The sequence below is a fragment of the Lycorma delicatula genome, chromosome 9, assembly GCF_047948215.1.
Source record: "Lycorma delicatula isolate Av1 chromosome 9, ASM4794821v1, whole genome shotgun sequence".
Lineage (NCBI taxonomy): Eukaryota > Metazoa > Arthropoda > Insecta > Hemiptera > Fulgoridae > Lycorma > Lycorma delicatula.
The window spans coordinates 11,927,390-11,942,541 of NC_134463.1; the positions used below are offsets into that span (position 1 = coordinate 11,927,390).

At 28.6% G+C, this 15,152-nt stretch overlaps 1 protein-coding gene across 1 annotated transcript in view; it reads right to left on the reverse strand.

Moving 5' to 3' along the window:
• Positions 1 to 310: 310 nt before the first annotated feature.
• LOC142330341 (serine/threonine-protein kinase/endoribonuclease IRE1-like) overlaps positions 311 to 15,152 on the reverse strand; it is a 102,137-nt gene continuing 87,295 nt past the window's right edge. The window contains exons 13-17 of the mRNA XM_075375572.1: positions 12,159 to 12,352; positions 8,633 to 8,751; positions 7,449 to 7,593; positions 3,787 to 3,984; positions 311 to 2,446 (exon numbers count right to left, since the gene is read on the reverse strand). Of these exons, the coding sequence (XP_075231687.1) occupies positions 1,796 to 2,446; positions 3,787 to 3,984; positions 7,449 to 7,593; positions 8,633 to 8,751; positions 12,159 to 12,352 (1,307 nt within the window). The 3' untranslated portion in view covers positions 311 to 1,795. The remainder of the gene's footprint in view (positions 2,447 to 3,786; positions 3,985 to 7,448; positions 7,594 to 8,632; positions 8,752 to 12,158; positions 12,353 to 15,152) is intronic.

Genomic DNA, 15,152 nt, shown 5'->3' on the forward strand with positions numbered 1-15,152 from the left:
ATAACTTTTTTGTCTTTGTTAATATATTCTGTTTATAATGGTAATCGTTTAAGAGCTAAACAGGGTTTGATTCTGTCTCCAGTTTATCTAGTCATCCTGCTTCTGATTAAAGGATGAAAATTAACATAATTGGGAAATCAACCAAGTAGAATATAGTATCTTCTCTATCATAAGTACATGCAACCGATATTTTTTTAACAAAAGTAAACTGGGAAAGTTTACTGCAAAACTGTTACCTTGCTTATGAAGCAACACTGAATAGTAGTTGTATTTATATAGTTAACAGATAATTGAAAAATTTTAAAAACTTATTGAAAAATAAAATTGGAACATTAACTAGAGTATTTTACTGAAATATTTAATGATTAAGCACTCCATACAAATAATCTAAATATAATAATAATTAGATCTTGTAGTAATGCAAGGATTACAGTATGCCATCTGTACATGGCCACAGTTGATTGTCCAAGACAACAACAATTACATTTTGCCTATCTCCATGGTGGAGTGGTAGCATCTCGGTCTTTCATCTGGAGGTCCAGATTCAAATCTAGGTCAGGCATGGCATTTTTGCACACTATAAAATTCATTTATCATCCATCAGTAACTGTTAATTAGTGTAAGCATGTTATTACTGTACAAATAAATAATTAGATAAATTTAACATCATCATTCCTTGATATTCACTTTGATATTGGACTCCAATTACCAATATGTCCTGGCTTGAAGATCCATGGGTGTAATATAACATGAAACATTTTGGTAAAGATAAAAAAAATAATGAAGGAAGATCAGAATAATTTTCATGAAATAAAAATTGATTATAAGTAATTCATAAATTATTACTTATGGGAAGTTACAATAACAGTGAAATGATTTAACATTTAAAAATCATAATGTTAACCTTAACAAAAATATACAAAATATTAAAAATAAAAATTAATAGACAAAATATTAAGGCTTAAATAATGATAAAAAAGTACAAAGGCGCACTAGAGTGGAGTACATCAGATATACACACATACAAAAGAATTTTTAATAAATTAAAAACTATAAACAGATTGTTGAGTACTCAAGTCATATTGTCGAACTTTGTTACCGAGAATTACAAAACACTAAATAAGAATTATTATAGACATCAAAAAAAGAAAAAGCTCACTTTGGATAATTAACATCTTATGAAAAATATTGAGTTTTATACCTTAAACCACATTCTTTACAGCATTATGGTTGTGAGTTGCAATATATTTTTAAAAAAACCTACAGTGATTACAGAAAATTACCAAAAACAAGGTATTATTTATGCTAATTTGTTGTAGTTCCTACAGGTTTCCATAAAATAAAATGAAACTTTTAACCAAAGCAGTAAATACAATTGTTTATGTCAAGCATTCATAAGATATGCTATTCAAACACAATATTGTGTTAGGCTTTCATGGCATAAATTTTATTTCTTTATACAAGGTAAATGAATTTAAAATATATATTAAGAATATTTATAAATTTAAATCAGAACTAAAATTAGCAATATGCTATAGTTATAGCCGACGTTTATATATACCTTTATTCATTGCAACCAGTATTATGGTATTAAAGAATAATAATTAAATCTAGGCACTCAGTCTTAATATATTTTTTCTTTGTCTAACAGGTGAAACCTCTTAAAAACCATTTAAAATCCTTAACATTTATAGGTAACAACGATAAAAATAATTACAAATAAAATATTAATAAAAAACGAAAAACAATAATTACAAAAATATTATTTAAGTATTTTTCTATAAAACTAAAATTATTATGATGGTAATACCCAAACCACAGCTTCTTCATTATCTTTTTTCTGTTTACTTCTCTGTTTTGATTTAGGTCTCCAGACACCATTTTGCATCCCTTTTTGTTTCCACTGTTCCATTTCTACATCTACTTTATTAATGGATGTCTTTTTAACATTATTATCAATAAGAGGAACATTACTACAACGATCCAATTCACTATAAACTACATCAGGTACAGTTTTGTTGTATTGAAATTGAATCTGTTTGCAATCCTTAGTACATGATTCACTATTAACTAAATCATTTACTTCATTATTATCAGGCGATACTTTACACTGTAACGTCTGTTTACTCTTTCTAAACTCTTGTTTATAGTTGTTTTTCCTTCTAGGCGAATTATGTTTAGGACTATTACGAATCTTTTGACTACAATTTTCCATTATGTTAGAAGTTAACCAACCTGGTACTGAACAATCTGTAATAACTGGAGGAAATGTGTAATCAGACTGATAATATTTTGCAAATTCTGGTTCATGTCGAACACACTGCATAGCAGTCCAACTGTGGCTAAAAAGTGTTGGAAATCTATCCAACCAATAATCTACAAACGTATCAGCAGATGGACCAAGGCTACGTTGAGCTTCTTCTGATAGTTCTCTGAAGTGATGTTTCTGAAAATATTGAAAAACAGGATAAAATAAATTCAAGAAACAAAAATTAACAGGAATGGTTTATGCATCCTTGATGACCAGTTGAATTTGCAGATGCTTTGTCAATAAAGGTTTACTCAAAATAAACTCCACTTTTTATTGTGAATATAGAAGAGTTTATTTTGCTTAATTTTTATCTACAATTAATAGATATAATATCTATCCACATTTACTCACATCTACTACTATGCTATAAAAGAGTTTAACTGTTCTTAAGAAAATAATGTGGCTAACATAAACAACATTAAAGCTTTGGGTGACACATATTTCCTGTAAACCATACTCTATTAAAAGTTTTTCAATGTTTTGATTAATTCAAACTTTCATAAAAAAATTAATTTAGAGAAATGTTGATTAATTTGTATGATCCTTGTTCATTAACTGTATAACAAATACTTATATAATATTTTTATAAAAACATTAGTTTTCGTGAATATTTTTTAATACTATAAAAAAATGATTTACAAATTTATAGATAGTTTCATAAAAATTTGTTGTAGGCTGAATGCCTTATTTTGATTTACGACTGAAAATATTTTTAGATTAAATAAATTCCTGTTTTTAAAAACTTGCATTCAAGTTTTTCATTTAATATTACAGTACATAAGCCTTCTTCTTAAGACATCTGAGACAAGATTCCCAATTAATTTATTTAACAGTACAATAGATCAAGTTCATTACTCTTGTTGTTAACTTTGTTTAAAACTAAAATGAAATAATTTTCCCACAACAAATGTTTTAAATAGGCAGTAAATGTTCCATTTTTCATTATAAACAATTTGATATGTTATATGAAAGAACTGATGCAACTAATGTTATTTGGTGCTCAAGTTTGAATGACATTGTACATCTATCAGTTTACCAATAATTAAAAAAAAAAAAAAATATTGCATATGTTCATGACAATAAATGGGTTAATACACACTTTTATTAAAATTGTACTTTCAGAAGAAGAAAAAAAACATTATCAGAATGTTTTGTAGCAAAACCGATTTTTCAAACAATTAAATCTTTTTCCAACAACTGGTGATATCAGAGAAAACCTGCAGATCACTATTGACCTTAAGAAAAAATCTATCATGAGCTATAGAATGGAGTCAAAGAGAGAGAAAAGACTGATAAACATGCTAAAAGTTTTGACAAGCTACATGACTTGAAAAACAAATGAAAAGTAGTACTTTTTAAAAAATACACAGACGCAACATATTGAATACATTGCTAGCAGCATTATTACAAATACTGTAGTCATATTTGGTAAAAAGAGTAATAATTAAAATTACTTCTGAAATTAGTATACATACTTTATTACGAAGAGCTCTTAAAAGATCTCTAACACTTTCACCACGATAAGTACGATACTTTCGAAGGTCAGCAGTGATTTCAGCATCAACATTATCTCTCCAATCTCCAGAACTGCCACAAACTTTATCCCCTCCAGTTTCCAATGTAATTAATGCAGCACTAGAACAATCTTCTTTTTCCATACGATCACTAACATCCTGAATAAAGAATTTTAACCATAATTTTGAAACAAAGTACTACACTTACAACATTCAAAATTATAAGTTACCAAACTTTATGCTAAAATGAAAAAAAAGTTATATTAAAATTCGAAAATCATTTTTCATCTTTCTAAAATCAAATTACTCAAGATAAAATAAAATATCCTTCCTTTTAATCATGCTCAGCTGTAAGCAAAGTGAAGTCAACCGATAGTAGGTTCAAGGATATGACGTGGTACCATTCTATTATTAAAATCCTCATCACTGAAAATTAAGCCCATCCATAAGTGGATAGATTCATAATTAACACAGTAGGTTGACTATTATTTTTTGTTTCAGTTGAGTTTGATCTAGAACACTGTCTTTTGCCTGGCAACCAGCTAACAGCTACCAAAATATTCATAAGTGTAGACTTATGAGGTTATATTTAAAAGTTTTAAAATGTATTTTATGTTCCAGAATTAGTTCTACAATTATTTAAGTGTGAGATGTAGGTGAGCTTAACTGAAGGCCTTGTGAGTAAGTATTTTCAAGTGTTATCCTAAGCTTTGTTAATAAGAACCTATTCTGTGTACATTACTAGACACATAAAGGCAGTTCTATAACTTCAATCAATCATCAAAGAATATGTATACTCATCAATTTTTTTGGAAATACATATCTTAGATGAATCATCTGGCTTTTTGAGATCAAGCTTTATTTTACACTATTAATGCTTGTATATTGCAAAGGTATTTGAATGTCAGCTGACATTCAACAGTGAAGAAAACAACTGCTCAATATGATTGTGCACTAATAATATAAATGAAAAGGTTTTTATTTATTATTAATAATAAGCTACTCTAAATGGTTACTGACAAACTATCAAAGAGAAACATACAACCCTTAAATTAAAAACTAGGTGCACATTAGATAATGAAACAATTATCATCAGCTCTATTTGCACAACAAATATGTCTTACATATGCATAGATATGTCCCATAGATAGTTCAATAGTTCTTAATATGAACTAATACAAGCCACTTTATCCTTAGCCAAACAAAGCTAATAAAATAATAGCTATACTCACGTTATTGAGAGTTTGGTTCTGGTAGTTAATGTATCGTTACCACATGTGACTCTCAGAAGGAAAGCAAGGTGTCAAATATTGCTAATCATATTTGACCTTCTCTTTCTCATTACCCCTCTCATACCTCTCACTTGCACATTGCTATCGACCTAGTAATTCTTTTCTCAAGGATATGAAAGTTAATGTCAGCCACTTCCCAAAACATCATTTTTAATTTAATTTTTTTTTATTGTAGGCCTATTATATTTTTTGTCATTTTTTATTTTTTATAATTATCTATAGTAAGATACAATGCATTTATTTTATGTTTATATTATCAATTTACAATAGTTATTATTAATATTATAAAATAATTACTAAAATATAATAATTAAATTGGGGAAAACAACTACTGTACAATAAAAATAATTATTATAAATAAATACTCTGGCGTTATTCATCAGAAAGTGGTTGAAATCCATTCCCATTTTATCATCTTCAGAGCCGCTATTCACAGGAAGATGAAACAGATGATTCTTCTAAATTTATAATTAAATTGTCTATGCCCAAGGGAATTTCTCTTTTTATGGCTTCATATATAACTCCTCTTACATGTTGCACTGCTTTTCTCCAGTCTTAAGAGGTTATGCTATTTATTTTTTCGATGCAATTTCTTTTATTTCCACCACTGTAAACTTTTTATTATTATTTTTTACATACCTTTTGAGGTAACTCCACACAATTTCAATAGCACTTTAGTGACAATGTTAGGGAGGCAATCGAGTGACTTTGTGGCCTGCTTCTTTTGCTATTTCACAAACTGGTCTTGAAGATTTTTTCTCAAATAATTTCCAAAAGTTGTCCTTTGGTCATTGAATTGTCCGCACTGACCACACGTGAAACTACCCAATCAATCAACTTATGTTTCTGATTAGCATTAGTCGGTGCTTTATCTAATTACACTAAGTGATATGAAGATATAATTAACTTTTATCATTTTTTTTACTATGGTTTAACTTTTTTCATAAGCATTTCTTTGAACTACTTTGTGAATGTTTCATTCATTATTCATCTCCTCATGGCATTTGTTTTCTTTGATTTGAACATTAATAGCACTTCATTCAAAAACCCATCAACTGTTCTGGCATGACAGATAATTAATCTTCCACCTCGACTAATAGGCACAGGCAGAGTACCATCAAGAGTTTCATCAGTCCATGCTTTTAGGTTTGAGTGGTTAGCATTAATCCAAGTTTCATCTAATCAAACAATTTCATTAAAATTAACAATCTTCATTTAATTCAGAAAAATACTACATTGAGTGACAATATCTCTTCTTTCAAGTAAAGTTTTTCTGCTATTAATTTTCTGGTATTTGAAGCCAATATTATGCAGTACTTTCAGTAAAAACGAATATTTTCCATAAAATAACTCAACCTCCCAAAGAGAAACTAATAACTTCTTAGTTGGATATTCTTTCTTTAAGTAGTAGTTGTAAATGTGTCTGCAACTGATATCAACTACAAACATACCTAAAACAGTAACTGGAGACTCTCTTAGTCATTGTTTCCCCAGTGTTAATAATTTTGATGAAGCTTTCTGCACAGTTAAAAATTTGTCTTCAATAATACTGAAAAGTATATTGTTACTAATTTTAAGAGCAGTACATTCTCTAACTTTCTGAAAAGGAATCAAAGGTTCATTCTTTTCTAAAATACTTTTGATTAATTCTCAAAAACCTCTCTCACTGCAGACAATTTCCCATGCTTGGCTATGAACCATTACACCCTGACCAAAAGCTGCCCTGTCATGAACAGGGTGAGTAATAGGCCTACCTCTTTTAGAAATCATTGCATGACAAAAATCGCTAAAACCAACAGTTAACTAATGATTCTTGAAAATATTATATATATTCTGCAGTACATAAAATAGAAAACATACAGTTGTATGCACAGAGTAGTATAATTTCTGGTAGTAATTGTATTTAAAAGTACTGTTTGCAATTATAGATGAAAAATGCTGTATAAATGCAGGAAGAGTTAAATACAATACAAACGTTCTCCACACAGCAGCTAGTCAACAACTACAGTTGCTGAGAGCGTGGTACTTCTATCTGACAACAGAATGACGTATATATGTATTGCTATGAGCAATACTTCAATGCCCCAGACCAAACTTTAGATATCCTTAATATAATTATGTAACATCAATATCACTCTGTCCAGACCTGATGGCAAATGGTTCATTTTTTAACTTTCCTATACATGACCTATTTAAATACTGTTATTCATATTAATAAAAAGCATAAGACAGAAATTAATTTGACATAATCATTTCAGCAATGAAAGCTCAAAAAATCTAAACAAAATAGTAATATGTTATCACTCTTTAATTAAAATTTAAGAATGTTACCTGTAAGAATGATAAAACTGTCAATTTATCCCAAAAAACTGGATGATATTTGATAACAGTAGCAGGCGGTCTCTCAAGAGGTTCAGAACTGATCATATTTTTAATTAAATTATACCAAAGAGCTTTTTCTTTTAATGACGTTAACCTAAAAATAAAATTGAACAGACATAAAACAGTAAAGTATACTTACTGCATAAAAATGGTACAACAAAAGACTCCAAATCAGCAGTTTCAGTAATTCACAACTCAAAATGTTGAAAATATTTTTAAACAACCAGTTCGTGTTTCAAATTATGTAATTTTCTACATACATTCAATTTCCAAACTATGGGACCATATAATTTGATTTATGGTTAATTTGGAAAATTGTTACCAAAATTATTTCTAACATATCGAATTAATATTAAATAAATATGTGCAGTGGTTTAAATGAAATTTTTTAATTAAGGGAAGAGGAATTTTATAATCTCTAGTTTGCAGAAAAAATTAGACAATAGGACAATAATGATTTGTTGGAGATTTAACAAATGTTGCTATTGATGACATACAAATTAATATGAGAATGGAACAATAAAATTTTTAAATATTCCAAAAACGAATGAAGTAAAACATTTCTTTGCAAAGAACAGATTTCAGTCTACAAACACGGTTCATTAAAATCAAACTTTTCTGTTTAGTTTATGATAAAAAGGGTTCTTGAGCAAAATAATAAAATTTATCCTAAAATCAGATTGTTCTCAGAGAAATGGTTACCTTGAAAATCTTCAATTCCTGGAAACAAAGAGTATTGAAACACAAGTTAAAATATCATCAGCCAAAACCACACTCAGTAAAATGCATCTATTTAAACCACCAAGTTAAATAATACAGGATACAGTTGCTTTTGGAGCACTTTAATGGCTATTGACCATTAAAAAAAATTTACTACTTATTTTTATGTTACAAAACAAAAAAATAAGTTTAGTAACAATTACGTGTTACTAATTTAAAAAATAATTTTTTAAAACTTTATTGAAATGGATATTTTACTACATTTTAATAAAATTAAACAGCAATGTAAGGTTTATTAATAGTCAGTTTTTTGAATGAATATTTTTAACACCCTTTTTGTTGGTTATAAACTTTAAATTTACATTCTAATAAATTAAAATTATAATTTTTCTTTTATTTTACTAATTACTTACTTGTAATCTCCTGACAATATATTAGCTTGTCTTCTAAGTGGATCCCCAAATGGATGTTTACCTCCACATTTTACGTAGTAAAATACACAACCAAGAGAAAATATATCTACTGCACACATCTGTAAGATAAAAATAAAAAGATAAAACACGCAATAATTAAATCTTGAAAACTATAATAATGCAAGAATTTATGTTATAAACATTTCTTTATATTTAAACAATATTCATCATTACTTTCATAATATCTGACTAAAACTTATAAATAACTACAATAATAATAATATCAGTTTTGGAGATGAATAAATTTTAATTAAAAAAATTATTTCTCCAATTACAATGAACCCATTAATATTTGATCACTGATGATAAAACTGAAAGACTGATATATGTTTTATAAGCATTACTGCATTTAAAGCATACACAGTGGCTGGATCAAATGTAGATGATGTTCACTTTAAGTTTCAACTACGAAAATTTGTACTATATCAAACAAAATACAAAACAGAGTAAACTACATTAATTTTACTACTTTTAATACATATCTACTTGTAACAACATCTTTTATGACCAGCCAAATGTTGATAAGAAAAATGTTTAAATTCCATATCTGTAACACGGAAATTTTTGTTTATTTCTATGTTGTGGCTACAATGCTTGACCACACCCAATAAGTTGTCTATGTAATGTGAGATTACTGTTGTTTGGTTATTTAGCAATTTTCACATTATAAATGGTTTTTTGCAAAAGTTTATTCCATATTTTTTTTTTTACAATATTTTTGTATTTTTTGTTCTGTGTGTCTATATAATAATGGACAAACTTCAAGAAAGTGTTCAAAAATTGTTTCTCTTTCTCAGCATACCGGTATGTCATGACAAATAGCTTCTGAGAATGTAGTGTTGGGACTAGGGACAGAAATGCTATTTTGCTTGATGATAGCACCACATAAGCTTGAAGCTTGTACATGGGATATAGAAATATAGCATATGAAAAATATCGTGCCCTACCGTGATTTGAACCCGGGACCTCTGGATGAAAGGCTGAGACACTACCACTTCGCCACAAAGATCAACATTATTTTAAAACAATTTATAGAAACTGGCTCCTTTTCACATAAGCTCAATAACCAGCTAAGAGCTTCTAACACCAATAATGTGCAAAAAAAGCAATGGCCATTGAGTCAAAGCACATGCTAACTGTATCAAATAAAACTGGAGAAATGTTATGTTTTATGTTTTTTTTTTTTTATGTTCAGGGGCAAAAGTTTCCATATGTTATAAAAGCATCAGATGAAAATACATCACTGGCTCATATCCAACAATTAGTTAAACATCCTCAGAAAAAAAGTTTTGGAATTTGACTTTTGAGGGCCTTGTTTATTACTTCCAGTAGATGGAATGTTGAAAAGTGATGGACATATCAAGATTCTGAAAAAAAGGGTTGTGAAATAACTTCAAAACAAATTCTCACAAGGTAATGGGGTGTTCCAACAAGATTTGGCACCATGCCATACACCCAAAAAAGTAGAAACATTTTTCAAAGAATTAAACATGGCCTCCATGGTAACTCACCAGACTTAAATTCAATTGAAAATCTCTGGGCAATAGTAATAAAAAACTCTCAAAAACGAATGATGCCACAAAAATTGACCTCATTAAAACAATAATAAAGGTTTGTGATGAAGAAATAAAAAAAACATGTGTAATAACTTATTGAATCGATGCCAAATGATTATGTGTAATGATTAAGAATAAAGAAGGACATGTCAATTACTAGATATTCATAAATTATATAGGAATGATTTTTTTTTCTAAATAAAGTTACTTTTTATTAAATAACATTTGTGTTCGAATTAATTTGTACAGTATTGTAACATTACTTTATGGCAAAAAAACTGCAATGACTATTTTTCAATACTGCTCATTCTTGATGGCCAGTTTAATTTTCTCTTCTGATAAAATACAGTAAAATCCCAATGAAGTTGCAGCTATAAAAATTTCATACTTCACATGAGTAAGAGTTATTTAACATTCGGCCACAAACAGTAGTAATAATCCTTGGCATGCAACTATGGATTGGTTTTTATGGTAACTGTTCTTGCTATTAGTCATATAGTAATGAAGGTTTTTGTTTGAATTTTATATCAATTATTTAACAATATTAAAAAGTTTTTTTTTTGTTTTGGTAAGTTTCAGGTATCTAGTACAGTTTTTTGATTCAAGACCTCTACATAGCTGCACCCCTTGTTTGTGCAATGATTATACTAACAGCTTGTAACATCTACAGATTGCCAGATCAAGATATTGTTGCTTAGAACTCATCAAATCAATAGATAATGAAGCATCCAGGAACTAATAATATTAAATTATAACTAGTCCAGCTGGACATTAAATAATTAACCCCTTACGTAACAGAAATATCAATTATCATTATCATTAGCCCCATGAAGTATTTATACACTTGTATAAATGCTTTTTTTTAATTATTTTTTTAACTTTTACTATAATTAACATAATTCTTATTTGATAAAAATGTATGTGGATAGTATAAAAAACTTAAAAAGAAGAAAAAAACAGCTTAGAGAATGCTAATATACAAAGAAGAATTAATATTTTAATATAAATTTCCATTTACGGGTATAAAAATGAGTAGTAAACAGTTCTTTACAATCTGAACAGTTCACAAAAAAAAAATTATAACAGGAAAGTAAACCATCTGTTACAATCTCTCTTATGACAGATGTAAGTAAAGTATCTGAGTTATAATAAACACCAATAAAGTTTACTTCTCTGAGAGTAATGATGTTTGCTCTACAGTTTAAACTTAGTGAAGTCCTAGCAGTCATAGTCACTTGTGGGGCAGAATATCACCTATATTTCACCAGGCTTGGCATGATGTTATACAACAACAAACTTTAGTGAAGAAGGCAATCACTTCTCACACTTCCTAGTAAGGAAGGCAATTCATAATTTTTGTTCATGCTTTCTCCAATCCTTGTTTATCCTTATTTAATAATAATCTTTTATTATTCTGAAGTAAGGTTGTTTAGATGATGATTGCAAAATCTTTTGTTTTTTCTTTTCTGGGTGCTGTCAGTGGTTTCTCTAATAAATTTACATTATTTCATATACATAATATAGATAGGAGCACCATCATTATTACTGAAAATCAATATAAGTTATTAAAACTAATTTTCATACGCTGAGAAAGAAGCAAACAAGTTTCTTAAATAAATTTCCCTGTTTTTCTAGATTTTTAAAAACTGTATTTGTAGTGGCTCGTGACCCCACCAGAAAAACACTGAATGATCCATATAAGTGAAAAAATTTGCATGTGGCAGTGAACAAGCACATGATCGCATTATGCATTATACTACAATATATGTCAAAGAAAGTGAAAGAGTAGTTCTTACAGCTTTTTAATTACGTTATAGTTCTTTAATACTAATGGTGGTCAGAGCTAAATTAACACAAAAAACCCATAAAACATGACATTGTAAGATGATACAAAATTTGTTGTAACTCACAGTTCTTCCATTACCAAGAACCATTTCTGGGGCAATCCAACCATCAGTTCCAGTAATACCAGATCTACGCGAAAATGATGCTCGACCAATTTGTAATTTTTTACATAAACCAAAATCAGAAATCATTGCACGCACTTTACCAGCACTGGATGGAACTGACAATAAAACATTATGTGGTTTGATATCTCTATGAACTGAAAATAAAGACAAAATGAGGGTTACAAAAAATTTAAGCAACTTATAAGTTATATAAATGTTTATCATCATTTTTGTACATGCTGAAATATAATTATAATTTATAATTTACCAATCTTATTTGAAATCAGAATTAAAATTTCAGAGTTTTAAACCTAAGCAAACTTATTAAATAGAATCTGTAAAATAATAAGAGGTGATTATACCTTAAGGATTATTTTAATAGAAAATTGATGAGATGACTGACATAGTTTAATCAATCTAGTATGTTCAATTATGAACTCTTCCTGTTTATTTAAAAATTATAATGGGTTGCATATTAAAACAATGTGTAAATGTAGTCTATGTAGAGTAGAACATACATGATTTGCACTGGGCTTGATTTATGTAGACATGAGAAAAGGTTTCACAGATAAATAAAAAAATAAGAACTTAAAACAATTAATTATTTTATAATCAGCAATTGTAGAAAGAAGATAATTTAATAACACGTACTATGTCAAAAAATGTTTCATAAGAAGTGATACCAGCTTAAGTTCCTGGTTGTGCCCGATCCTTATCAAATTTATAACTCGATCATTAAATTTTTTATGCTATCATGAAATCTTTCTGTAAACCACATTCCTAGCCTGAAATTTTGGGATTGAATGTAGAGAATTGATGGAGCCTCTGTTCTTGATAATGCCATATACAGTTGCCCAAGAAAATAAAATATCACTTTCCAAATTTATACCAACAACTTTTAAGGGTTTGTCCTTCAGATTTATTTATTGCTGTAATGAATATTGCTTTTACTAGAAATTGTACTCTTAAAATGAATAGGAATGTCAGAAGAAATGAGAGAATTTCTTCATATAATTACTGTCTCTGTTTCACTAACCCCTTAATATTCTTTTCTTAATCAGAATTTTTTTTAAAGATGTGATTTGAAGTCTGTAATCATTACAGAGGACTAAAATCTAGGCTTTTTAATAATATAACGGGGTAACAAAGTTTTAATTTTACTACTTTTACTATCTGTGGAGGTTGTATAGAGACAAGTTACATTCATGTTATTTAAAATTCACTATTAATGAGAAACATAAATTTAATTTTATTTAGGACTTTTAAAATTTAAAGATCTTTGGGTATGGTCGGATTCACACTCGGCTCCTGATGATTCAGTGACTCTGTACAGTTCACACAGCTCCTTACAGATGCAATCGGCTCCTGTCGGTATCACTCGGCTCCTTTTGAATGCATTCAGTTCCTGACAATTCAGTGGTTGTGTACAGTTCACACAGGTCCTTACCTCCTTAATGATACACTTGGCTCCTGTCGGCATCACTCAGCTCTTTACAGTTTACACAACTCCTTTCAGATGCACTCAGCTCCTGACTATTCAGTGGCTCTGTACACAATATATAAGCAAACTCCTCACTTCATTCAGACAGTCTGGTCTCACAGTCTCATCTAGGTACATCGCTTGAAGACTCACATTATCAATCATCATTGATATATTTGTGAATTACATAAATAAAAACATAAATAAATACAATTTCTATTCATAATTATTTCAAGGCTTTTTATTTAAATAACTGAACCAGCCCTAATCAACTACATGAATAATTCACCCTAACCGAGGTATTGTACCACAGCAGCAATTATTCAACATATTTTTTGGTCCTTAAACCGCGATATTACATGCAACTTGAAGAATAATTTAAAAATCTAAATTATAATCTACATCACCATAATGTACAATTTGAAGAATCTTCATATTCACAATCTACTGCATAAAGGGACTCAGTATCTAGATCTACAACATCATTTACGTAACATCTTTCCTAATTTACGTTACATTTAATTTTCATTGTTTCATCATTGTTGTAATATCATTTAATCTATTTCACATTTAATTTACATTATCAGGTTATTTCACTCATTATATTTATTAATAATTCAAATTGTTATTACTATTATCATTATGCATAGCGAACAATTAATTAGACAAAGAGGGTTAAAAATGGCCACCATAACTAGGATTGACACATTTACTCACAATTATGATCTTTCACTAGGTGATATTCCCATCTTACAAATTAAAATAAGAAGTCTTATTGAATTGCAAAGCAAATATGACACTATTCAATCAGAAAATGAATTGAAATTTGTTGATGAGGTTTTAGATTCGGATCGAATATAAGTTAAAGAAGGCTTGTGTATTATAGAATTTAAATTGCAACATTTGATAAATAATACTAATCAAAGATCATCTAATCAAGAAGTTAGTACAAATACATCATTTAAACAAACTCAATTACAACCCATTCATATATCTGTATTCAGAGGTAATGTGTTAAGAGTGGCAGCAATATTTTAATATATTTATTGATTTAGTACATAATAGAGATGATTTATCTAATATCTAAAAATTATATTATTAACATTCATCTCTTACAGATGAAGCCTTAGCGATCATTAAGAATCTGCCAATAACAAATGAAAATTATATTATAGCTCTAGAATTATTAAAATGATTTGACATCAAATATTTAACTGCATCATATAATGCTGATTGCATCGTTAAGGTCAGATTCTATAAAAAGAGAATTGTGATTATTTAACAAAACTTAATAATGAGATTTCCTCATATGTTAATTCGCTCAAATCAATGCAACTTCCTGTCAACACATAAAGATTTATAGTAGTCCAATTTCAAACATCTAAATTGGATAACTTCAAGACTATGGAATGAGAAATTGTCAAATCAAAGGTTTCCCATCTTTAAAGACTATAGAATTTCTCAACATGAGATGA